Below are 24,876 nucleotides of genomic sequence, written 5' to 3'. Positions count from 1 at the left end.
AGGTGTGCTTATTTGTGTAATTTTTTTTGTTTTAATTCTGTAAACAGGGATATGACAGATCTTCGACCATGTTAACACTGGGGCCTTTTAGAAATTCTAATTTAACTGACCTGGGTCTGCAAGAAATAAAGACTATCGGTTATACCAGCCCCAGGAGTAGGACTGAGGTCAATAGGCAGTGCCCTGGAGAAAAGGATTCTGTGTCAGACCTTCAACTGGGACTCGATTCAATCGAGCAGACTGCCTTACTTAAAACCATGGAACCACCTACACATGACAGGACTGATCCTACCAGCCAACTGGAATCTACTCACTCTGGACGGGGCACAATGTATTCTTCCTGGGTAAAGAGTCCTGACAGAACAGGAGTTAACTTCTCTGTAAACTCTAACTTGAGGGACCTGACACCCTCACATCAGTTGGAGGTTGGAGGAGGCTTCCGAATAAGTGAGTCAAAGTGCCTGATGCAGGATGATACTAGAGGCATATTTATGGAAACACCTGTGTTTTGTACTTCAGAAGATGGGCTTGTTTCTGGTTTCGGACGGACTGTTAATGACAATTTGATCGACGGAAGTTGCACACCCCAGAATCCACCACAAAAGAAAAAGGTTACAAATTTAACGATTTTAGTCCTTTTAATAGTGTCTTTTTCATACTACTTCTGAGGGTTATTATAGTTATGGGAGGCATTCATACTTAGTTATTCAAGTCAAATTTTTGATGTGTACATTTTAAACCTTTTCTAAATGCTCAATTAGAAAATGTTTACAGACAAGTAAAACATTCTAGTGAGCTGTGGGACATTCTTTAAGCATGGTTTCAGAGACTGAAACCTCTAGATGATTTATTTCACTGAAAGAATAACCACTTCCCAGCCAGAGAAGCAGAGTTGAATAATATTTGTGCTATTATCCTTATTTTACATGTTAGCAGGCAGCCCTGCTTCTTTCCTAATCCATAATATCAATAGTGTTTAGACCACGGATATGAATATTTGGAAAGTATTCTATAGATACTACTTGAAGTTCCCTGATTTACCACCATTTGGTTGGCAGACATACTGAGACTGTTAAGAATGCCTTATCTCAGAGGAATGGGATGGACTACAACACGTATTTTCTTTGTTAATAGGCTTATTGCTTTGCAAGTCAAAAGAATTTTAGTGATGTGTGCTTTTAATTTTTATAACAGAGTCCAGTTGGCAACTTTGTGGGAAGCAATGTAGTATAGTGGAAAGAGCACGGGCTTTCAAGTAAGACCTAGGTTCGAATCCCGGCTCCAACACTCACCAGCTGTGTGACCTTGAGTGAGTGAGTTACTCAATTTCCTCATCTGTAAAATGGGGATGATAATATACCTATTTCATAGGGTTGTTGTGAGGATTAAATGAGATAATGTATGTAAATCATCTAAATACAATGCCTGGCAATATAATAGCCATTGGTAATTGTTAATTATTATTATTTGTTCAAAAATTATTTTACATAATTTTCCTAATGTAAATACAGTAATTCTCTTTAGAAAAAAAGAATAGATTGACTCTGACATATAAAACAAGAAAAAAAGATTTGCTTTTCCTTTTCTTGCTTCAGGTCTCCCTGCTAGAATACCGTAAAAGACAGCGTGAAGCTAGGAAAAGCGGCTCCAAGGCAGACCACTTTCCCCTGGTTAGTGTGTCTCCTCATGCAAGTGGCAACTCGAGCAGCAGCGGTGACAGCTGTGGCGGCAGGACTGAGAGCGGGGAGCAGACAGAGAGCACCACGGGCCTGCCGTTACCGGCGCCGCCTACGGTTTACAGCGCTGCTTCAGAAGACACCAGCAATAACTGTCCCGTTAAGGAAGCTTCCGCCAGCGAGAAGAATGAACCAGAAGTTCAGTGGTAAGCCTGTTTCAAAAAACCTAACTGGTAACTTTAGAACTCTGGGTAGTATGCATGCATATATAATTAAAGTAGTCGGTGTTCTTTATCCTCCAGTCAGGACCCCTTACATAGCTGGTTTTGAACGCAGCCGTGTTTGTAAAGACCTGAAGTCTGCTGTTCTGAAAAGCACATGCTTTTGTTAAGGAACTCTCTTCCTGTCTGTCGTCGTTCCCCCAGCGCTGAGGAGATAGACGTCTGTGGTCCTACTTCAGAGAGATCCTCTTTGCTGATAGAGTTTTAAACCAGCTATGCATCTGCCTGTTTAAGGGTCCACTGTGCTTCCTCTTTGATAATTTTCACGTTTTTCATACAAATACTCATCTCCAAAGAACTTGTATCACAGTCAACATCCTGCAGTTTCCTTATACGCCCTTGTTACCAGTTGCAGAAAAGAAGTACCAACTTTAGTACTTCTTCAGTAGGAATAGAGGCCAGATATAGGTGGGTCTTGGCAAAGGGCAGAAGGGCTCATTCACGTTGTTCCTCGGACCCCTTACCCCCGAGAGCTTCCTGCTGTCAGACACAGGGTAATTTATAAAGGGTATGGGTCCCTGCAGTGACATTCTGGATGCTGATATGTCACCCTTCAACCCCCTGCTCCCTTCCACCAAGGAGTTGCCTTAAGACAAAGGAATGGAGTCTGACTGAGCTCTTTAAATATATGAGGATAAAGAAAAGACAGGCTGTTTTCAAAGCTTTACACCTAAGTATTCTCCCAGCAGAGCAAAAGCCTTGGTCTGAGAGGACATGTTGACCATCCAGGACAAAGAATAATCTAGCTGGCAGTACCTTCCTTGAATTGACGGTATGATTTTATGTTCAAGGACCGCTTCAACCTCAGTGGAGCAGGTGAGAGAAAGGAGTTACCAGCGAGCGCTACTCCTCAGCGATCACCGAAAAGACAGAGATAGTGGTAAGTGAGCCTGTGCCTCTGCCCAAAAGTGGAGCCAGCTGACCACGATGTACCCTCGTTCTTTGCGGTTCTAATGTTGTCTTTGGGTCTGCTTCACCTCCAGGGGCAGAGTCGCCATGTGTCCCATGCTCACCGGGTCATGTTCCGTCTTCACCTCCATCTCATTCAAATCACATTCCCCAGTTGCAGCCCCAGGGCCCAGTCCCTCCTTTCAGTGAACTTATGGAAGGTCAGTAAGCAGAGGACCCATCATGATTATTGTTTTAAGAACTTTTTTAAATCAGAAGGGAGAGCGCCTTTATAAAAAGTTGGTTTGAGTAGAATTGACATTGCTTTGTACAAAGTGTTAGTTGTAAGACAATACTGTCGCACAATCTTACGTTTACTATATAGGTTTCTTCTGCTTTACAGATCCTGACCCTGAAAATCCAGAATCCGTGACTACAAATGAATGTCCATCCCCAGACACTTCTCAAAATACTTGTAAAAGCCCTTCAAAAATGAGCAAGGTAATAAAATTGACCTTTGAACAAGGCTGTTCAGAAAAGTGGATGGTAATATGCATACGGAGATTTTTCTGCTGTATCAAGTATCCGGTTGTGACTTTTGGATACTTTTTGACCAAATGGTCTAATGTGCTCACTGTGCTTCAGTAATTTACACTTTCTCCTAGAATTCCACCTCCATACCCCAGGAAATTCAGTCTTTTCGTAGAATATCTGACCACTTAGTGAATGCCCAAAAAACAAAAGGTCAGGTGACACTCATTGAAAAGAAATGCTATTACCACCCTGAATCATGACATGGGGGGTGGTCTGACGTGGCAGTATCTTTGGAAACTAAAGATGAGGGATAGGAGATTGATTTTCTTTTTCCTCATACGTGACATCATACATATTTAAAACAGTTTGGGTTTATCATTAGGGTGTAGGAATTTCAGTTTATGGAATTGAAGGTTATCAGAAATCTTTCAAAATAAGCCTCAAAAGCAGGTTTCATCGCTTAAGAAAAAAAGGCAAATTAAATATAAGGACCATTATTTCCTTAACCTGGTCTTAATAAAAATTAATCCAGGGAATTCAGGTTAACCTTAGTTATCAGAACTTGTTGTAGCCTCTGAAAAAGCTGGCTTTTCAATATCCCAAGCCTCTGTGATGGACTTCTCGACTCGATCTTCATTTATAAATGAACATGTAAATAACATTAAATACCACTGATAACAAACCTCAATGTACATAAAACGTTTCTTACATGATTTGTTTCCTTTTCATAGCCTGGTTCACCGGGACCTGTACTTCCTGTCCAAGCACATGGGAAAATACTCACAAAAGCAGAGTCCCATTGGGAGGCCACAGTTACTGTGTCAGAAGCTGAGAACGGTGTTCACCTGAAAACAGAGCTCCAACAGAAACATCTATTAAATAACACCCAAGCGCTTTCGAAGAATCCTCCTCCTCAGCCACTCGTTCGAAGCTCATCCGAGCAACTTCCACAAAAGCTGCCTTCTGCGCCAGTGAAGTTGCACTGTCCTCCGTCCCCTCACGTAGAAAATCCTCCCAAATCATCGACACCTCACCCGCCGGTACAGCACGGTTATCTCTCACCAAAGCCCCCCGCCCAGCAGTTAGGGTCTCCCTACAGGCCTCATCACGCACAGTCACCTCAGGTGGGAACCCCTCAGCGAGAGCCTCAGAGAAATTTCTACCCCGCGGCACAGACCCTGCAAGCCAGCACTCAGCAGGCGACCTCCGGAGCGTTATTTACACAGACCCCCTCGGGACAGTCTTCGGCCACCTACACCCAGTTCAACCAACCGAGTCTGAACAGCGCGGCTCCACCCCCTCCACCCCCTCCGCCCCCTTCTTCCTCGTCTTACTATCAAAACCAGCAGCCCTCTGCAAACTTTCAGAATTATAATCAGCTTAAAGGTGGGCTTTCCCAACAGACTGTGTTTGCGTCGGGACCAAATCAAGCACTTCCTGGCACCGCGAGCCAGCAAACCGTCCCAGGACACCATGTTACTCCAGGGCATTTCTTGCCTTCTCAGAACCCCCCGATCCACCATCAGACTGCTGCCACCGTGGTCCCCCCACCGCCCCCCCCACCCCCTGCCCCAGGACCGCACCTCGTCCAGCAGCCGAGCTCCCATCAGCAACACTCAGTGGCTCACGTGGTGGGGCCCGTTCACGCCGTCACCCCCGGGTCGCACATTCATTCGCAAACCGCGGGCCACCATTTGCCACCCCCCCCTCCGCCTCCCGGTCCCGCCCCTCATCACCACCCACCGCCCCATCCTTCCACGGGACTCCAAGGTCTGCCAGCACAACACCAGCATGTTGTCAACTCAGCGCCGCCTCCGCCACCGCCACCGCCACCTTCCAGTGTTTTGGCTTCTGGGCACCACACCACGTCCGCTCAGGCCTTACACCACCCGCCTCATCAAGGACCTCCACTGTTTCCTTCAAGTGCTCATCCGGCCGTACCACCGTATCCCTCCCAAGCCACACACCACACCACTCTGGGGCCTGGACCCCAACACCAGCCTTCTGGAACAGGGCCGCATTGTCCGTTACCAGTCGCAGGTCCTCATCTCCAGCCCCAAGGACCAAACAGTATTCCAACGCCTACTGCTTCAGGGTTCTGTCCTCATCCTGGCTCTGTGGCCCTGCCACACGGGGTTCAAGGACCCCAGCAGGCATCTCCAGTGCCTGGACAAATCCCAATTCACAGAGCGCAGGTGCCACCGACATTTCAGAACAATTACCACGGTTCAGGGTGGCATTAAAACGGACCCCAAAAACATTTTTTAAAATGTTCTGTAAGATAAACTGTATATTTCATATGTACCTGTTAAGGTACTTTTTAAAGCTTGTACATGAAACTTTGTATAAAAAAAAAAAAAAACACACCAGTGCTCTTTCATTGTATTTTTCCCATTTTTGCTTTTTAAAATTCCTTAAAAGATGTGCTGTTAAGCCAGTATTAGGTATCTTTATTTTGTAAGTGAACATTCCAGCTGTTTTTCTGGCAGTAGATTTGATGCTACATGATCTTTCAATTTTATTGTTGCAGTTAAATTCATTTAGTGAATGTTTACTATATTATTTCATACATATGCATTTAAGTACACAGCTAAGAAATGGCACTATGAGGATTTTCATTTTTCTTCCTGTCAGCAGTTCTGTGAGTGCATCTTAGGTATAAAAAAAAAAAATGCAATACAGATTTTTATAGTTTGGTGTGGACATGGCTCATTTTGTTTTATCGGTTATTTGCGAGCAAAATGTAATTTAATGTATAGATGATTTTTAACGTCTCCCGACACACTGTAAATACTGCATTTCCTTTGCGTATATAACTGCTTACAGCTTTTCTCATTGGATATATAGCATTGTACATATGACAGGTCTTTGCAAAACTGTGTGATCTTTGTGAGAGTAGTACAGTATATGGCCTTTAATTTCTTTTTTATTTTAAATATACTGTCACATTGAAGCACTGGTTGGGCATTTTAATTCATGTTAATAAATCACAATTATGTCAGTTTTACCAGATTGTCCTGTACAGCTTCTGAGATTGGAGTCTGTTCAAACAAGGGTCTTTTACAAAAAGTTACAGTTTTTCAGATGTAGTTTGTAAGGAGCCTTCCATTTTCTTTAGCGACCACCACCTCAGCAGTCATCAGGAAGCAGTAAGGGGTTGTTCCTATGATGTCCCTACTTGTCACTGTTGCAGGAGCCAACTCACAGGAATCTACTCTGCTGTGGAGATGCTGTGCACATTTACTTCTATCTGACATCGTACAATGTGAGCCCGTATCATTAAAGCATCACACGTGATACAGTTAGAGCCTGTAAAATATGGAGTAGTTGACCTAAAAAACACAAATATCTAACTTGTACACTTTAGAACATGCGTGACTGCAATGTCCTGATTAATCAAAATTATCTCTAAACCTTAAATTAACATTTATTATCTAGCTCTATAGTATTCAGGGGAAAAAAAAATACGAGTTTTTAAAAGTTTGTTTTGGGTGTACAAAAGGAAAAGGAAGAAGGCGTTACCCTTAGACTTCTCAAGTGAAATGAAAACAGCCTAATGAACATTTTGCTGAAATAGGAAATGCTAGTTATTTTGGAAAAATAAATTGTTTTCTGCCTCTGAGGAGCATTAGTTAGTAATGACACGAACGCATTTTTCCAGTTTTCCCTAGTTGGCCTAATTTGGCACAGCACAAAAATTCCGTGTGCTGGAGAAACAAGTGAACAGACTAAAAATGACTGGATAATATCTGGCAGTAATGAAAGTCACATTGCACACTTTTAACTCCCATTTCTTTTTGAAAATCAGCTAATAAGGGCACACAGCCATGTTTAGGGCTCAATTCTAATCAGCTTCAAGTTTTAAAAGAACTTAGGTCAACTTTGCCCTCCTTGAGTTTAGCAAACAAAATTGTACTTCCCGTATTCACTAAAAAAACACTTGTCCAACAAAAACATGGCTCTACATCACCCAGCCCAACGGTTTCCAAGAACAAAGGTTAACTATTAGCATAGCGAACAGCATTATTCAAACTCTTTAAAGGACTGTCCTCCTAAGGATTTAGGATTCCTCAGTTATAAATTGGCCTACTACACAAATCATGTATAGAGAAACTTTTCTATGAACTGCAGGATCTTGCATAATTCCTTGACTCCTCGATGAAGGACACACGGACTCCCAAATGCTGTCCTCTACCAAAATTTCATTGAAGTCATAAAAAAAAAAAAATGGACAATTTAAAAGCAGAATTTAAGGAATAATCCCAGCTGTGGATACAAACTGAAGTTATCTGCCCAAGGACAGTGGTTTCTCCTGTTAACTGTTACGTATGATCCAGGCACAGGAAGAAGTCAGTCAGTAAATTGCTTTTCACCTAAAAAGTCTAGGCTTTTCTGAAGCTCCTGTATCTGTTGTTTTTTTTTTTTTAAGCCTTTGGGCAGTTCTAATTTCCAGCCAGACAGCCTCTCATTTGCTATCATCATGTATGTGGTCCACTGCTTGTCCTTCTCCATGAAGGCCTGATGTGGACCAGAGGGAAAAAGCAGGACGTTCACTAGAACGTCCCAGCCGGCTGCAGTGTTCCGTATAACCAGCGCTTCTCGCTCGGCTTGTATGTATTCTTTAAACTCAAGCCACCAGGTTCCCGCCAAAAAAAACATACTATACCTAATACAAACATATATTCCTTCTAGAACATTTTTTTTTTTTTAACATTGTACACCAGTTAGGCTCTTATTAGGGACAGGTCTTTACAAAATTCATAACAATCTAGTTTATTTTCTAACATGAGCTGCAATTGCATTAGACACATTTCATTCAAGTGTGCTATAACCCTGATACAAATTCTTCAGTTAGGGGAAGATGAAGACATATACTTTGTGGTTCTTGTAAGAACGGATCCTACGGAAACTGTGTCTGCAGCAACCATCCGTCGTAGAACCTACGTGGTAACCTACAGCCTCCTCGGAAAACCTCAGCATGCACGTTTCGTAAGTGGTTCTGTTGCACCTCACAGCGGTATGTGATTACCATGCTAACTCCTAAAGGACTGTGTCTTGTTCCCTCACAGTGAAAACTAGTAAAAAGAGAGAAGAAAATCTGCAATGCTCAAACACTATGTCATTAGTATGGATTTCATGGAACACGAAGAGGAATCACTGAAATTCTAGGCAGTGAATCTGTACTACAGCAGCTCTTCGAAAGCCATATTCTACTCTTACAACACAATGAACGATTTCCGTGTACTAAGTAAGCCTTAATGCATGTTGTGCGACTACATTTCCTGCAATAGGAATGTTGATACTTCCTTTAGTTTGGGTCACACTGCACTAAAAGGAGAGCACATGTTTGTTGATTCTATCACTTCAAATATAGGCCAATGACCAAGGCAATGTCTGGAAAAAAAAAAACCAAAACACTTTAATTTTTAAGACAACCGCAAGCACCTCAAACAATGGATTATTATTACAACACTTGTTATCTTTTCACAATCTAGTTATTGCAAAGGCATATGGATAAATGTTAATGGACAAAGTCAAGAAAAACGAGGCACCTTAATGAATGTAAAATTTTTAAAAAACCTGACATTCAACCCACTGACTTCTAAAAGAGGCTAAATACACCTCTGTAGATTACATTCTAAAATCGTATTGCCTACTATGGTTTGTGTCCTGGATTCTAAAACTTTAAGGAAATGCATAAACAAAATTGTGTGCAACCTGCAAAGGGAAAATCATTTTCTCAACTTCAATACATGGGAAGACAATGAAAAAGCTCAGAAAATTGTTATAGCCACGCATATAACTGCCTATGGAATGAACATGATCCCTGTTACCTCTGAGATGTTAGGGTCGTGCCCACTGCACCGCTAACTGTACATACCACACCTTGGTTTTGGAGAAACACAAGTAAGCTTTTCCAAAAAAGAAAAACTATATATATATACATACGTATATGTGTGTGTGTGTGTATACGTATGTATATACATACGTGTGTATGTGTGTGTGTGTGTGTATATATATATATATATATATATATTTCAAATTCCACACACTGCACATGGTTTTTGTTGTCCGATTTAATCTACGTAGAGTTTAACTTACAGTGTTTGGAGGAGGCAACACCACATGGTACCGGGCCATCACATTTTTAAAGGGAAATTGCTCTTTTTCCTTAAAAGTACTTTTAAAAATACGCAAAAATATGAATGAGAGTGCTAAAACTATAGTACGTATTTTCGAATGAAAGCATGTCTTTTCTTGCTTTAAAGTGCCATATAGGGAATGACATAACTCAGAGCCACTTTGTTTAAAATCCAATGTAAAAGGGCTGTTATGGAATGAAAAGTCTGCATAGCTCCTGGGAGCAGTTCAAGTCCGCTACATGCAACTCAGGCTACAAAGCACTCAAGACTTGGTAGCTTTTCTGAAATTTGAGTCCCCATCCCATATTTAATGGAAATTAACATTTACAGGGTGCATTTACATACACTATAATACAGGAATGATGTCCCTTTGCCAGAAGATAAAATTGTACATTTCCTTGCTATTTCTTGGTTCCAACTTGATAATTTCTTAAGATTGTAAATTATATAGTACTCAGCTAAAATATTTCTTCATAAATAGTTACAAAACCTGCCAAAACACAAGGGGGAAAGTATTTTTCGCTCAAAAAAAAAGACTGACATTTGAATGTCACACGAGAAACAATGCTTAGAGACATGTTATTGTTTCCAGAAGAAAGTGGGTCAGTAAACTACTAAGCTGAAGACAAAGACTACCTTTCCCCAGGATCACAGTGCACAAAAAGCAGAATGTCAAACAACAGTACCTCAAAGCAAAATAAAGGTCTGAGGATGAAGCCAGCTCGCTTGTAATCCCGTTAGAGAATGAGAGTCACCGTTTAGGTCCAATGTACTGGAAAACATTTGCTAGCTCAGAATGCTCTACTGGTAGGATCTGCTAAGAATTCAACCAAGGATGCCGAAGGCATTCGCCAGCCGAGGCTCGTTTTTCTGGAACCATTTCTAACATTGGGATCAGGAAATCTGTAAACTGTGCAGCATCTTCGTGGGGCCAGCCATACTTTTCCACAAGGACATCAAAGAGGCTCCAGGGCTTCAGCTTGGTGATATGCCGCAGTTCTCCTACGGGGAAGAAACAGGCATTGTCAAGGAAGCTCCACACGCGCATTTCCCATTGGTGGTCCGGCCAGGTTTTCAGTGAAGCAGACACCTACCTGCCCAACACTAGGCAACACCAAAGGCCGGCTTCCCCCCAAGCAGTGACCATGAAAGGTCTTTGTGGCCGTGTTATTTTGCGTAAGCTTGACAAATGCAAACAAGGGGTTCACTGAAAGGGGAACAGTTCGTTCTAATCAGTTCCAGGTTTTTTTTTAAGTAAGTAGAGGTGCTGAGTCCCCCAGGATGGTTTTTTTTTTTTTTTAAGTTTATTATTATTGAGTAAGCTCTATAACCCAACGTGGGGATCGAACTCAGGACCCTGATATCAAGAGTCACAGACTCCACCGGCTGAGCCAGCAGGGCACCACACCCGGAATGTTTTAATTTGCAAAGACTGACAAAGGCACTCTCCTTCCAATGTGGGATCTTCTGCAATTTGTAAATTTGCTTAGAAAAAGCTTTAAGAAACACTACATAAACTCCTTGGACCATTATTTCTGCATGTGACCATGCAAAGAAAAAGGGAGTCCTTCCGTCTAGAAATGTGCTGTTGAAGAGAAGTTTCTTGGATGGCACAGGTGTACTTTAGCTCACTAATCCAATATGGCAGCTGCTAGCTAGATGTGACTACTGAGCCCTGGAAATGTTACCAGTGCGACTGAGGAACTGAAGTTTTAATTTGTTTAAACAGCCACAATTAGCCACTGGCTCCTGTACCAGACAACACAGCTCTAGAGGCCAAGGTGAACCAAACACCACTCAATTCCACACGCTGGCTGTAAAATCTAAGAGATCAGGACATCAAATCTTGAACATGTGCTAGTTGCACCACAGAAACCATAGGTTACGAGGAGCCCCGACCAACACAACAGAACAACCAACGATCTAGTAAATGGTCTGAAAACTAGGACAGCCTTTTTCATAATAGGAAAAAAAGCTGATTTAAATCAAACTGCCAAAAGGTCAGGATACCTTCCCTTAATTAATTCCTTTTCTCTTCCCGTTAGAAATGTTGACAGGACGCGCCTCCCCTGTAGGCAGAGAGGCCTCCCCTGCGGGTCGCAGAGACAAGGAAGGGCTGCCCGGGGCCCGCTCCCCGATCCCCCTGCACAGACACAGCTCTGGGCTCAGAGCGCTGGCCGGTCCTGCTGAGGCAGGCACCCCACATGTAGCCCCTCGCGAGGGCCAGGTGTGCTCTCCTCTTCCACTTGCTCTGTCCACCCACCAAGCCAGGCGTCTCACGGTGTGTATTAAGAGATGCTTCCTTACTAGGTCTTCTCAGGAGGCCTGGTCTGTTTCACGCATTTACGCATCTCAATTTAGACCATTCCCTTCTTTCTTTAATCACAAAGAAAATAAAAGAACGTTACAGAAAAGTACAAAAACAGAAGGAGGAATGACCTGTAATCCCACCCACTAGGATTTTTTTCTCTCGGCCTCCACTCTCTCTTAATTACATTCCTGTGAACCGGTATGTCTACGGAGTTGCAATCGTCACGCGCACCAGATCTGGGATAAACAGAACTTTACAGAATGTTTCTTGTTGGAGGGATGTTTTGCAAAGTAAACAGAGGACGGAGTTCGGCATGGCTTACAGACTGTAGGTCAGCTCTGTTTTGGGGAGGGGAGTAGAGAAAGGGCCATCTGAGAGGAGAAAGTGTTCCCTCCTGTAGAAGGAAGACTGTGTCCATGAGAACAGAGTCTGAGCAATGGCTCAAACCTCATCCCCTTTAATCTGGAAATTCCAGCTCTGGAAATCCAGCCTAAGAAAATAAACCCTGGCACCACCCTCCCAATCCCCCCCAGCCCCCACCCACCCAGTACGCATACTTGCAAAATCACAGGTGCTCAGTGACAGGATAACCATGGTTACAGAAACAAACCATGATACATCGACCTGATGAATACTATTTCATATTACTTGGGAACATGGAGGGAAATTATATGGCCCAGCGTCTGGTACTAAAAGAAGAATAGAAGAGAATGATCACAAGAGTAACCTTCAAAGCGCCCTTCAAGATGGAAAGCAGGTCCCCCCCCCCCCCCCCCAAACAGCAGCTTTGTTAGAAGGTGGCTTCTCTCTCTGCATCTTCCGTAATACAGCTCTCCTGGGCTTACAGAGACCGTGGAGCTCACCAGAGCAAGGTTTGCAGGAAACTAAGAAAGTTCACATGGAACATTCCAAAACGTGTCCTATGGAAGGGGGAGAGAACTTCACGGACCTTCATCTCTTCTGACCTGGAACGAACACTCCCCGAGGTTGCAAATGAATGTAACAGCTGAGAAGCACAGTCCTATGAGAACATTGAGGGATCTATTTCGGAGGGGACCAGTTTAAAATCCATCAACAGGCATGAAATTAGGTTCAATCTTCCATGAAAAGAGAGAAGCGTTACCACAACAGCCGCCTTAAAATCCGCATAGTAACAGTGATGAGAACAACACAAGCTGAAAGGCCCCGAAAATCTATTTATTCAGACCTAACTAGCTATAAACTGATAAAAACATTTGCAAAGAACCGACTGGAACACCTAACACACTTTGACCAGGTAATCAATCCCACACACGAAAAAACCTGTGGGCGAAGACGCTGTCTGTAATGCGAGCATATGCACCAGGCACAGTAACCCTCAGGTCCGATCGGTACACGTGCCCGACACCACTACCGTGACAACCCCAAAGTGCCACCTCGAAGAAAAAGCATGTGCCTTATGGAGACAGGTGGAAAAACTGATGCCAAGAAAAAACACAGGAAATAAACTTGCCTAGGCCCTATGATTCCATGTACAAACTCTTAGGCTCAATTCAATAAGAAAGAAGTCTCACAAATGGTTGCTAAAGGCTCTTTAATAACAAGCCCTCAACTCCCAAATGTGCACATCCACCGCTAGGACAGGCTCGTCCCATGAGCAGGGACCCTGTCCCCTCCCCAGCTCCAGCCTCGTGAACGGCCACCTCTGCTACCACAACTCAGAATACAAAATGAAATAAGAAAACGCTTGAGAGACTGTTTTTCGCTATCTGCTCCTATTGTACAAGTGGCTCCTGGACAAGTTAACAAATTTTTACCTTGACAACTTCTTCTCTCTCAGGCAAGTATACCAAGATATGTTCCACTGCAACACATTCTGCAAAAAACCAGACACTTAATAGTGAAAGACTTTACCGTTTAAACCGTCTCCTTCCTTTCCTTCCTAAAGAACGCTGAGTACCACTTTGTCTTTCCTCTGGAGCCCAGCCCAAGGCCAGATGGATGACCCTGCCCTCAGCAGCCCCTCGTGCTCTTAATCCGCCCTGGGGGCAGAATCACCTTGACAGAGCCCAGGAAAACGGACAGAAACAGGCCCCAAGGGAGGGCTCCTTCGCCTGCCAAGTCAAGGCTTTGGGACCTGCTACTGTATTCGGCAGGCCCAGATTATCAGAGTACTTTTTAAGGAAAAAAGTTAAGTACTTCCATCAGACTTCTCCTGAATATCATTTTAAGTGATCTGTGAGAAGGGAAATAACTTTATTTTGTTCATTGAAATTGTAATATTCCAGAATTAAGCATATAAGCATATAGGAGACTATGAGGGAAATCCTTGTACTGTATTTCAGGGAATACTGGTAACTAGAAAATAAACCATGATATAAAATAGATTCAAATAAATCTCACGGCATATATAGATAGGAAACCTGTCCACAAATACTGGTACAAGCAAGACACAAAACTAGAAATTTGAAGAAATTCCTACAAATTTGTAGGTCAATATCTGAGTTCAGTATCTGTATAAGCCTTACCCCCAACAAATACAAAAATTAACTCAAAATGGATCACAGCCCAAAGCCTAAGAACTAAAACTATAAATTCTTAGTAGAAAACAGAATAATCTCTGAGACTCAGAAGCAGGAAATGGTTTCTTAGATGTGACATCAAAAGCACAAATAACAAAAACAAGTAACAAAGGAAAAAGTAGAAGACTGGACTTCATCAAAATTTAAGTTTTATACTTCAACTATCACACGTGATTTAAGAGAAGTTAAAACAGGGGCACCTGGATGGCTCAGTCAGTTAAGCGTCCAGCTCTTATTTTCGGCTCAGGTCATGATCTCACAGGTTGGTGAGACTGAACCCCCCACTGGGCTCTGTGCTGACAGTGCAGAGCCTGCCTGGGACTCTCTCTCCCTCTCTCTGCCCCTCCCCCACGCAGGCTCCCCCCACCCCTCTTTTTTTTCCTCTCAAAATAAATAAATCAATAAATAAAGTTTTAAAAAAGAGAGACAAGTAAAAACAGGTCCATCCACAAGTTTGTACAATAGTCACAGTAGCGTTATTCATATGAGCCAAAAAGCAGACACCCACATATCCATCAACTGGTGAGCGAAGCAACCAAACATGGTCTCTCCACACATCAAAAGCAGAGTACAGACACAGGCACCCACGTGCATGAGCCCTGAAACACCGGAACACATGGAAGAAACCATCACAAAGTCCACACACCGTAGGATTCCATCTACATGGAATGTCCAGAACAGAGAAACCCAGAGAGAGAGAAGACCAGCAGCTGCCAGGGGTCAGGGGGAAAGAAACCAGAATGAGTGCTAATGGGCAAAGGATTGGTTTCTTGTCGAGAATAAAAATATTCTGAAATCAGACAGTGGTGACGGCTACATAATTCAGGAACATTCTAAAAACTACTTGATTGTACGCTTTAAAAGGGTGAATTGTACAGTATGTAGATTACATCTGAATAAAGCTGGAACAAAAGCTTAAAAAACTGGAACAAAGCTTAAAACAAAGTAATAGCTTTAAAAGAACCCCAACACTGCGTTAATGCACGCAGTAAAAATACACACTAATCATGATAAACGACAGGAATATGTGGGATGAACTAACTAGAACTGAACACCTGAGAGCAATAATTTCATTACTTTTTCTGCATCATATGCTCAAATTCAAAATGAAATGATTAAAACGCTAGTTTCAGACTTATGATCAGCTGTGGCCTGTGGTCTGTTATTTTCCAAAATGTCTCTGTGGTGTGCCCAGTGTCCCTCCAGTCTGCCTCCAGGGCACCGCACCATCCCTACCGTACCCTCCCGCCTTGCACCCCGACCCTAGCAGGGGAGGGCCTTAGACCATGCAAGCCTTCAAACAGGGCCATGTGTGCGGGCGTGCGGGTGCCACGAGGGCCGTCCTGGGCCAAGGGGGACACAGTGTCACCTGCTTCTCGCTCTCCAGAAAGGAGGACTCAACACAGGTTCATGTTTCTAGTCTGAAGTTATTTTCTGTGACTACTGGGCACCGGGCTGTGGGGAATCCCGCACCAAACAAGACAGACCGGGGTCCTGATCTCACAGAGGGTGCTCACAACTCAGAAGTGATGCTTAAAGTGAAACTGTATTAAAACGTGTATTAAAGTACACGTTTTAAAAGTTTTAGACTCACTAGTGTGAAGAACCTTTTCTAGTCATTTGCACAGGGCCCGGCTCATGGGGAGATCAGCCCCACGCATCCCCAAGGTGGCCTCGTGCCCGAGCCTGGCACCTGCCACCTGCCTGTGCAGTCAGCAAACCGCGGCGACCAACGGGTTTCACCACCTGAGGCCTAGATGATGAACGGGACAGCGCCAGCCTACACGGACCCAAAGCCTACAGCGGGCTTCGCTCTTCACACAAGTAAGAGAATCTGTTGATGTGGGGGATTCTGGAGGGGAGTTGAAATCGTTCTAACAAGTTTCATCTCAAACACTAAAAACGAAGACTGCAGAACAAAGCCCTATCACAGGGGGCGTGTCAGCATTGCACTGCAAATGCTCTGCACGGGCTTTCTTGTTTTCTTTTTTTTTTTTTTTTTTTAAGTTTATTTATTTTGAGAGAGAGAGAGAGCATGAGCAGGGGAAGGGCAGAGAGAAGGAGAGAAACCCAAGTAGGCTCATCAGTGTGGGGCTCGATCCCACAAACTGTGAGACCGTGACCTGAGCTGAAACCTGGAGTTGGACGCTTCACTGACTGAGCCACCCGGGTGCCCTGTCTGCACAGGCTTCTTGCATGCTTTGAACTGCACTTAAGGTCTCTGGTCCAACACACAACAGATCACTCTCACACGTTCCAGCCCACGTGATGCCCTTCCCTAGAATCAAACCGTTTTGTTTTTTTTTTTAAATTAACTACTCTGATATTTCCAACAGTATGTTTTACTAAAACGATGGCCACTCATGTGTCGACAGAACGTCTGTTCAGCAGTGTGGGACGGTGCACTCCTGCCTGCACTGTTTTTGCTACATCACCTGACAAGCACTGGGACACTTCCTGGGGACAAGTTGCACTCCATCCCGGTTGCTATCACAAAATACAACCAAAATGAGTGGCTTATAAATAAGAATGAATTTATTCCCCACAGTCGTGGAGGCTGGCAGTCTGAGATCCGGCTGCCAGCAGGGCTGGGTCCCAACGAGGGCCCCCTTCCGGGTCACAGACCCTCTCGTGTCCTCTGCATGGGGTAAGGGAGTGGTCTGGGATCTGTTCTGTAAGGGCACTAATCCCAACCAGGAGGGCTCTACCCTCATGGCCTTATGTTCTCTCCAAAGGCCCCCACCTCCTAATACTAACACTTTTGGGGGTTAGGATTCCCACACATGAATTTGGGGGGGGGAGACACACACACCTCAGACCCTAACAGGACAGAAGCAGGGGCAGAATGCACAGAGGTGCTTACTTCTAGTGGGGCACATCTTCATACACTGGTGAAGAGGATTTTTGTGAAAGACATTTGGTGGCTAATGTCCACACCCAGAGGAGTTAACCTGCTGGTTATCAAACTGTAACAGGATGAGAACAGTAACTACCTTCCTTTGCCAAAACATCCAGCTCGCGTGGAAAATTCCCAGCTAAGGAATGACTGTTCAGACTAGTAACAATCATTTTACCCAGAGTTGTACGTTAAGAAGAGGTCACTTAGCTGCGCTTGGTTTTTAGCTTTAACACACAGACCCCATGCTCCTCCTCACAGGCATCAGGGTGAAGATGTGGCCTGGGTCTCCCGCAGGAGGACAAAGAGCAGGGTAGGGTGCTGCTCACTCCCTCTCAGTCGTTGGCTATTTTCCAAGGGGATGCAAGCAAATTAATAACAGCTTCTGATTTTGCTTTTCTCTTTGTCAGTTCTGGCATACAGGCACTTAAAAAATGTTAACGGATACATTTAAGATCTCCTTACTTCCAAACTGTATATCCGCACACATTCCTTAGGGGGGGCATGCCAAAACCCATCTTTTATGTAACAAATCATTCCTCTCATCCTGGGGGACATGGTAAAATCTGTTTTCATGACACACCCTCATTCATCAAAATATTATTTCTGTGACTTCTGTAAAAGCCCTAAATCCCTTCTGATCTCCACTTATTATAAATAAACAATGATCAGGAAAGGACTTGGGTCCCAATTCCCAATCACTTGCCTAGTCAGAAATTCTCCCTCATATCCAAATGAAGGGGAAAGGACCCTAGTTACCACAGTAACACTGAATCACAATGCGTCTGGTCTGTCTTTACCAAGGAGGCCAAATGTATTTCGACCCTGGTCACCTTCCAACAAGCTCCCTGGCGGAGCCCGTGCATGCAGGCCCTAAAGCGCATGTGCAGTAATAACGGGACGCTGCGGCAGCACAGTCCCAGGTAAGCACTCCGTACCCCCGTCGGGGAGCAGGCAGTGGTCACGCACAGACTCCGAGTGGCCCCAGGAGCAGGGCTGCTGACAGGAAGGCTGACAGGAACGCCGCCTTCCGGCCTGAAGGGCTACGTGCAGGGAGCTCTGAACAGAGCCACCTGCTATGCGACATCAGTTCACCAGCATCGCTGGTCAGCCCACCCCTCCCCCCCGCCCCGCTCAAAGACAGCACCTGCCAATGGGGTGAGGAGGGGCTTCGCGGCTGGTACCCAGCAGGTGCCATCCCTGGGAGCCACGCCCAACTGGCGCCAAGAGCCTCAGAGCACTGCCTCTGGGAACGAACCTGATCCCAGGCCACTGGACAAGCAGGACTTCACCTCCTCAGCATTCGGGTCCCCTCCTGCAGTGCGTGTCCCTCTTCCTCCCCGCTGTGCATAGATAGTAAGCGGTTCCCAACCCACAGACGCTGCGCCAGGAAAACTGCAGAGCCCGGGCCTTCTGAGAAGCTCCTCGCTGCAGAGGAAAAACTCCGTGTGGCTTTACTGGCTGTTGGTCCTCTGTGCCTGATGCCGGAACCTGTCCATCGGCCTGTGGCAGATTCTCCGTTCGGCTGACAGAGCAGGTGCTGAGTAAGGTCCAGCGCCCTCCAGTGCCCGTCCCCTCCCTAGAGCATCAGCAGGTCAGCCATGTCCCCTACTTCATGACAGACTAGGCTGCTAGCTCTTGGCCACCCTCCCCTCCAAGCCTCCACCTGACAGTGGTGATGGCTGCGGCTGGGGGTTCACTGCAAGTCCAGCCAAGTCCTCCCAGGGGCCAGGCCGTCTCTCACAGGCTGTGAAAACACTCTGAAATGTGGAAGAAGGGCTCTGCCTTGATTAAAACAGAGTTCCTCAAGTCACGCTGAATCCCAAGCCACAGTAATCCAGAGCCTTCCCTTGCTTCAGCCCTTCAACCATTTTTAAGAAGTTTCCTATGGAAACTTAGCCCGCTCTCTCAGCAATACTGCCGTCTAGAAGTCCGTCGTGTTTAGAGCAGTTCCTTTCCTGTTTACAACTCTGCCTCAGCAAACGTGACATGAGCTACTAGGGTGCCACGTGCTGCGTGGGAAATGGAAGGTGCAGAGATGACATGACAGGACGTGCCCAGCCTCACACCATGCTGTCACAGAACAGAGCTCAGCGGCAAAGCCATTCTATTAGCCTCAAGCCTACTTGGGCCCACGTGTGAGGGGAACCATAACCTTGCTCATGAGACCCAGACTCAAAGTCCAGGTGGGTCTTCAGAACCAAAATCGACACAGGTTGTCTGAAGAGCAGTTTTTCCTGACCATCTTTTTTCCCTGTGATAAGCCTCTAAAAGGTAGTAAAAAAATAACTGCATCTAGCTACACATTTCAGAGGTTGCCCATGGGGTGGTCCTAGGAGAGCCGGGAGCAGTGGTCGCTGTGCTCAGAGTAAGTGGAACAGGAAACTTCTGGCTTCGGCACAGCACGTTCTCGAGTCTTGCGCATTTAACAGGGATGCGTAATTTAAAGGAGGGAACAAGGACTGGGTGGCTAGACATCACCAAAGGGTATAATAAGGATTTATGACTCTAGAAGTATACCTTATCTCATAGGAAAATAAAAAGTCAAAGCCAGTTCTCCAAATCTGACTAAAGCAGAAAGCGATAGAGCATGTTGGACTTTCAGAAATTTCTAGAAACTCCACATCCTACTCAAACCAACTTTAAAAGTTCTTTATTGAAGGGGGTGCAACTGCTCCCTCTCACTGCCAAAAAAAATTCAAGCTGGAAAAACATAATTAAGAGGTCCAACATGCTCACACAAAACAATATGGCGCCGGGAAGGGGTTCTTTAATAATAAATTCCTGGCGCCTTCTTACTAAAGTAAATCAGCTATTAACACAATGTGAATAGTGCAGGGGAGAAGAGAACGTCATTTCTCAGAGCAGGGGGCACAGGGTCTCAGCAGCACGCGCCCACGTCATAAGGAGCTCAGACACACCCAGCAGGACACAGAGGGACGCTCACAAAGTCCTGTCCCCAGGCTGCCTCTACTCCACAGCAAAAACATTCAGGCTCCACGAACAACATGAGACATGGAAAGAGAAGTCTAGCTGGTTTCTAAAAACCACTTAAACTCCTTTTCACAAATCCATGAATACACAGACTAGGCTTAGATTAGGAGAGGAGAGGGCGGGGAGGAGACCGAGGGTTCCGGGAAGTGGTACTCTTACAAAATCCGTACTCCACTGATGGGAGATGGTTCAAGCTTATTTCTTGAGAGCTTTCTTCAGCAGAATCCCCCAGCTGTAACAAGGTCCAGGTCTTTCTCCACTGCCCAAACGTGAATGCACAATTTCTCCTTTTGGGAGAGGATTATGCTGAAAATTAGTGTTGCATAAATACCGTTACCTTTTCTGGTGAAAAACTCCTTGGAATATTTTCCCAACATAGCGTATTTTCGAGGGACTTTCCCCAGCAGTTCAATGATCAATGCTATGTGATCTGCATTGGGAAACATTGCCAGCAAAACAGAAACACACGACAGTTTAATCAGTACACTGCATGCAGACACTGCTACCGCCCGCGCAGACAGAAACAGAGCGCGACCTGTATGATCCAAGCACAGGCTCTGCCGGTGCCGCCGGATGCACAGGGGGACCGTGGCAAGGTCAAGTGCGGTCTTCCCTGTCAACTTTTAAATCAGCACAGGAATTTCGCTAGGTTGCCTTTCGAATTTAGGAGAAATGTCTGCCATCATTCGCGCTACAATCAGTAGTGCTATCCCGTTTCTGTCTGCATCGTGGCGCTTTTCAAAAAGAAGAGGTACTACCTCTGCGATTGAAGAATTCCCGAGAATATTTTCCAGATAGAGCAAAGTGCCTTGGGATACTGCCTAGCAGCTCTATGATGTGGGCTATGTGGTCTATGGAGGAGAGAAAAACAGGACATGGGAATGGGAGGGGCAAAGGGAAGGATGGGATAAAAGAAGAGGGAAAAAAATTGAAATTAGTAAAAAATCAGAAATAGATTCAAATCAACAATGTCTGCAGCACATCCATGCAGAGGCTTCTGGGGCTGGCAGGCCTCAGGCACCATCTGGAACATCGGACGGTGACTGATGCCAGCTCACCCCTGGCCACCCCAGCACTGTAAGCAAATAAGCATGGAGATGGTCAGCTTTACAGATGGAATTCAGGCCAGAATTCCCAGGTTTTCAACTCAGCTCCCCGACAGGACAGTGAAATGGGCAGATCGGTGGACAAAAGGACCACAGAGAAGCCTCAGGGGTCGCACAGCCTGTCCTTCCCTGGCTGCTGAGCGCCAGGCTGAGGCCAGCAGGAAGGAGAGGTGGCCCCGGGCCAAGGGCAGAGCTGCCCATCCACTGTGCCTGAGGGGGCTTCAAGCTCAGGGGAAAGCATCTCGACTGGGCGTTTGAAAACCAAAACACAGCTCTATTTCGGTAGGGAAACACAATACTCTCCAGAAGCTCAGGCCTCTCAGGAGGCCCAGCCTGAGGTATTTGGCAGGCGGCAATACTCACCTTCATCCCTGGAATAGTCTTCCCCAGAATGCGGTTCAAACAAATAATCTCCCGTTGCCAGCTCAAATGCCTAGGACACAACAGATGACATGCTAAGCACTTCAAAGACACTGGCCCCCGAGGCAGCATCTTTCTCTCCTTATACAAGAGACCCACGTTTTCCGAGGACCTGATCAAACCCAAGAGCCTTCTAAAAGAGCTCAACACCAACTTTTTTCTTTCAACTCTGAACTTCCTAAAAGTTCAAAGAAGCTTCAGAAATTTTCCTACATTCCCTTTATTGGAGGACGTAAAGGCTGTGTCCTCTCCTCATTTTGCGAGAAGCACAGCGACAAGCAGCTGTGTGCAGGCCCGGGGGGAGGGGAACGTGCTCCAGCTCTGGACGGTGGGACAGGGACTCAGGCCTGCCCTCCCCCACGCAGGCTCATCGGGTCCTGGGAAAGCGGGCACTGCCGCTCTCTTGAAGCAAAGACCCTCGTGCCTTGGTAACCAGGAGCTATTTTCAGCATCTCATCAATTCTGCCACTTCTGACTCAAGCAAAGGAAAACCTCGAGCCAAACAGAAGGCTCTGAGCCCTGGGCCAGGAGGAGCCAGGTGAGGAGGGCAAGGAGGGCCGGCCTGCCTCTAGGGCTACCACTACCCCCAGCATGCCCTTTGTTTCCATTTCTGCCACACACTCTTCTCCCCTTGTTCTAAAAAAAAAAAAACAAAAAAAAAGCTCAGGACCATGGGTTTAATTTGCTAATGTTATAGAAAGATGGCAACTGCTATTGCTCTGCTGATGGAATACCACGTTTAAAATTTTTTTTGTTGTTGTTTTTTAAAGGAAAAGGCTAAATCCTATTTTTGGTTTTTCTATACTTACTTCTATTTTGTATTGGATCTTGTGGTTCTGAAAGGTGCTCAGGGGCCTGGACCTCTGTCACAGATGCCTGCGGATCAGGGCCCTCCTCACTCCCACCCCTAATGAACCATCACCGCACCCACCCATTTCCTCTTTCTGTTCATGACCAGAGTGGGTCAGGAGGGGGTCTGCTAGCACTGTCTTTAACAAACCGAAGGTGGACGCACTCAGGCCAGGACCACATGTCTTCACCATTTTTTTGGTTTGTTTGTTTGTTTATTTAAAGAAAGGAGGGCAGTGGGGTGACAAGATGGTTGTCAGCTGCCCCATGAGAGCATTGGTGCATGAACTCAGGATCCCGCAGGACACAGACATGCCCATCCCAGCCCTTCCCAGCACCGAGTAAGCTGGTCACGCAGGCGCTTCAGGGCCAGGGAAAGTCCTTACCGGGGGCCTCTCCTCTCCACCCAACCTCACATCTGGCCACAAATCCAAGGGGAAAATTGAACAGCCAGAAGGGTCTTCCCCGCCCAGGACACAACTAAGCAGCCTACAAGCCATGAGGAAAGGGTGAAACCCTAATGGAGAAGAAGCCACTGCGGATGCTCCGTGGAGAGGGCCACGGCTGCTCCTTAACCCTCCCCTGAGAACTCTCTCTCCTCACACATTTTCAAACACATTTCAATCAGGTTGAATTTATTTCTTACAGCCTAACACTAAGGTAGGTCAACTGAGTGTTCTTTGAAAGACGACTGTTTCGATTAGCACCCACGTGTTTCCAATGAAACACTCAAGTCAAAGAAGCCTACACAGAAATGGTTTAAAAGAGAAAAGGAAGATGTGAGGGAAGATGGGGGCTCACGTGTGTGTCATCTGGTCCCGGTTCTCTGGGGAGTGACAAGACTTCCTTAACAGGAAGGCCACATGTGACAGAGCTGATGCAGAAATTCCGATGGAAATGTGGGCCCTCATGCTTCACGACCTACCTTCACTCCGGTTAAAGATTACCACCTTCAACTCCGTAGGTTACTCCTGATATAATCTCTATTGTTACTGTTTTAATACTTGGGATTTTTCATGCTTGGGAATCTTGGATTCCTTTGTCTGTACTTGACCAGACCCCCTTGGGAGACGTTCCCCTGGAGCAAACTCTGTTCTCAGGTCCTGGGGAGACCAGACACCTCTTTCTTGAAATGCCCTCCCCCCCACACCAAGTACCCGATTCTGAATAAATAAGGCCGCCTATTCTTTCTGTGATGGGATCAGTGCTGAACAAGTGAACTTTGCCAGTCTGCCTTTTCTTATTTCTAGGGCACTGACTATGGCTCACCGCAGAGCCTGTAGACATTACCTGCTCTGGGCCTGTGACACACAAGTGCACAGCAATCGATGCCTCGGCCCACGCAGAATTTTTAGATCACATACACTTACGTTGGGAGGGGCCCCAAGACTCAAGAAAAGGAAAAGAGGTTCAATGGGACACATATCTCAGTTTCTCTGCCTCATTCTGGCTCTAAGAGCCCTCCTCCACGATGAGAGCAAAGACACCAGCTGACATGCAGGAGCTCGCGACCCCAGTAGGGCCTCTGCAAGTCTTTGTGCCATTTATGCCATCAAAGGACTCCAGGCCTCACCACCAAGAACAACTAGAGCTTTAGTACAGACTGGAATAATGAATTTAATATAATATTATGTTTCTAAACTTCGACAAAAGGACAGGAGTGGAGAAACACCGCCTCGTGTTTACCAGGTTGTCTGAGAAGAACAGAAGGGGACCTCTCAGCCTTGGCCTTCAGGGACGGGAGGTGGGGGTGGGGAACGATGGCTTGCCCCCCATCCAGAACAATCACGCTTCCAACATCTGCCTCATTAAAACAACAACAACCCGTAAGCGGCCTTTGAGGCACCGAGGGAGCTTATGCTTCGTCTGAGGGGAGCAGGAGGCAGGAGAAAGGAGATGGACTCTAGCACTGTTCACAGCAGCAGGAGTGGCCAGGGTGTGAAGACTGTATGGAGGGGCGAGTCCTAATCTAATGGAAGGCAAGACAGACAACCTGGTATAAAATCGCACTGAGCTCCACCATTATTCTCCTGTCTCTGTGATCTTGTCCTATTTTTCCGGTTATATCACCAAAATTTAACACCCCAAATTAGAAGCACAGGATTTCAGAGTTGAAAGAGCTCTTGGAGTCTAATTCAGGGCCCCTCCTGTGTTGCTGGGGACAAGTAAGGCCTGACCTCACCACATCCTGGAATGGAACATTTCTCCCCCGAAGCT

General features: G+C 45.6%; 2 protein-coding genes across 5 annotated transcripts in view; one reads left to right on the top strand and one right to left on the bottom strand.

Moving 5' to 3' along the window:
• KMT2E (lysine methyltransferase 2E (inactive)) overlaps window positions 1-6,386 on the top strand; it is a 100,486-nt gene extending 94,100 nt beyond the window's left edge. For all 4 annotated transcript variants that reach the window (XM_030307789.1, XM_030307790.1, XM_030307788.1 and 1 more), the window contains 6 exons: window positions 48-611; window positions 1,596-1,882; window positions 2,749-2,837; window positions 2,941-3,066; window positions 3,249-3,346; window positions 4,111-6,386. In XM_030307789.1, the coding sequence (XP_030163649.1) occupies window positions 48-611; window positions 1,596-1,882; window positions 2,749-2,837; window positions 2,941-3,066; window positions 3,249-3,346; window positions 4,111-5,622 (2,676 nt within the window). In that variant the 3' untranslated portion in view covers window positions 5,623-6,386. The remainder of the gene's footprint in view (window positions 1-47; window positions 612-1,595; window positions 1,883-2,748; window positions 2,838-2,940; window positions 3,067-3,248; window positions 3,347-4,110) is intronic.
• The window catches only part of SRPK2 (SRSF protein kinase 2), a 252,973-nt gene continuing 234,188 nt past the window's right edge, over window positions 6,092-24,876 (bottom strand). The window contains 4 exon segments of the mRNA XM_030307792.1: window positions 6,092-10,524; window positions 20,622-20,714; window positions 21,043-21,135; window positions 21,754-21,823. Of these exon segments, the coding sequence (XP_030163652.1) occupies window positions 10,340-10,524; window positions 20,622-20,714; window positions 21,043-21,135; window positions 21,754-21,823 (441 nt within the window). The 3' untranslated portion in view covers window positions 6,092-10,339.

The sequence above is a fragment of the Lynx canadensis genome, chromosome A2 (genome assembly GCF_007474595.2).
Source record: "Lynx canadensis isolate LIC74 chromosome A2, mLynCan4.pri.v2, whole genome shotgun sequence".
NCBI lineage: Eukaryota > Metazoa > Chordata > Mammalia > Carnivora > Felidae > Lynx > Lynx canadensis.
Note: the sequence above shows the minus strand (reverse complement) of the source record. Positions and strands in the feature narration are given on the sequence as shown.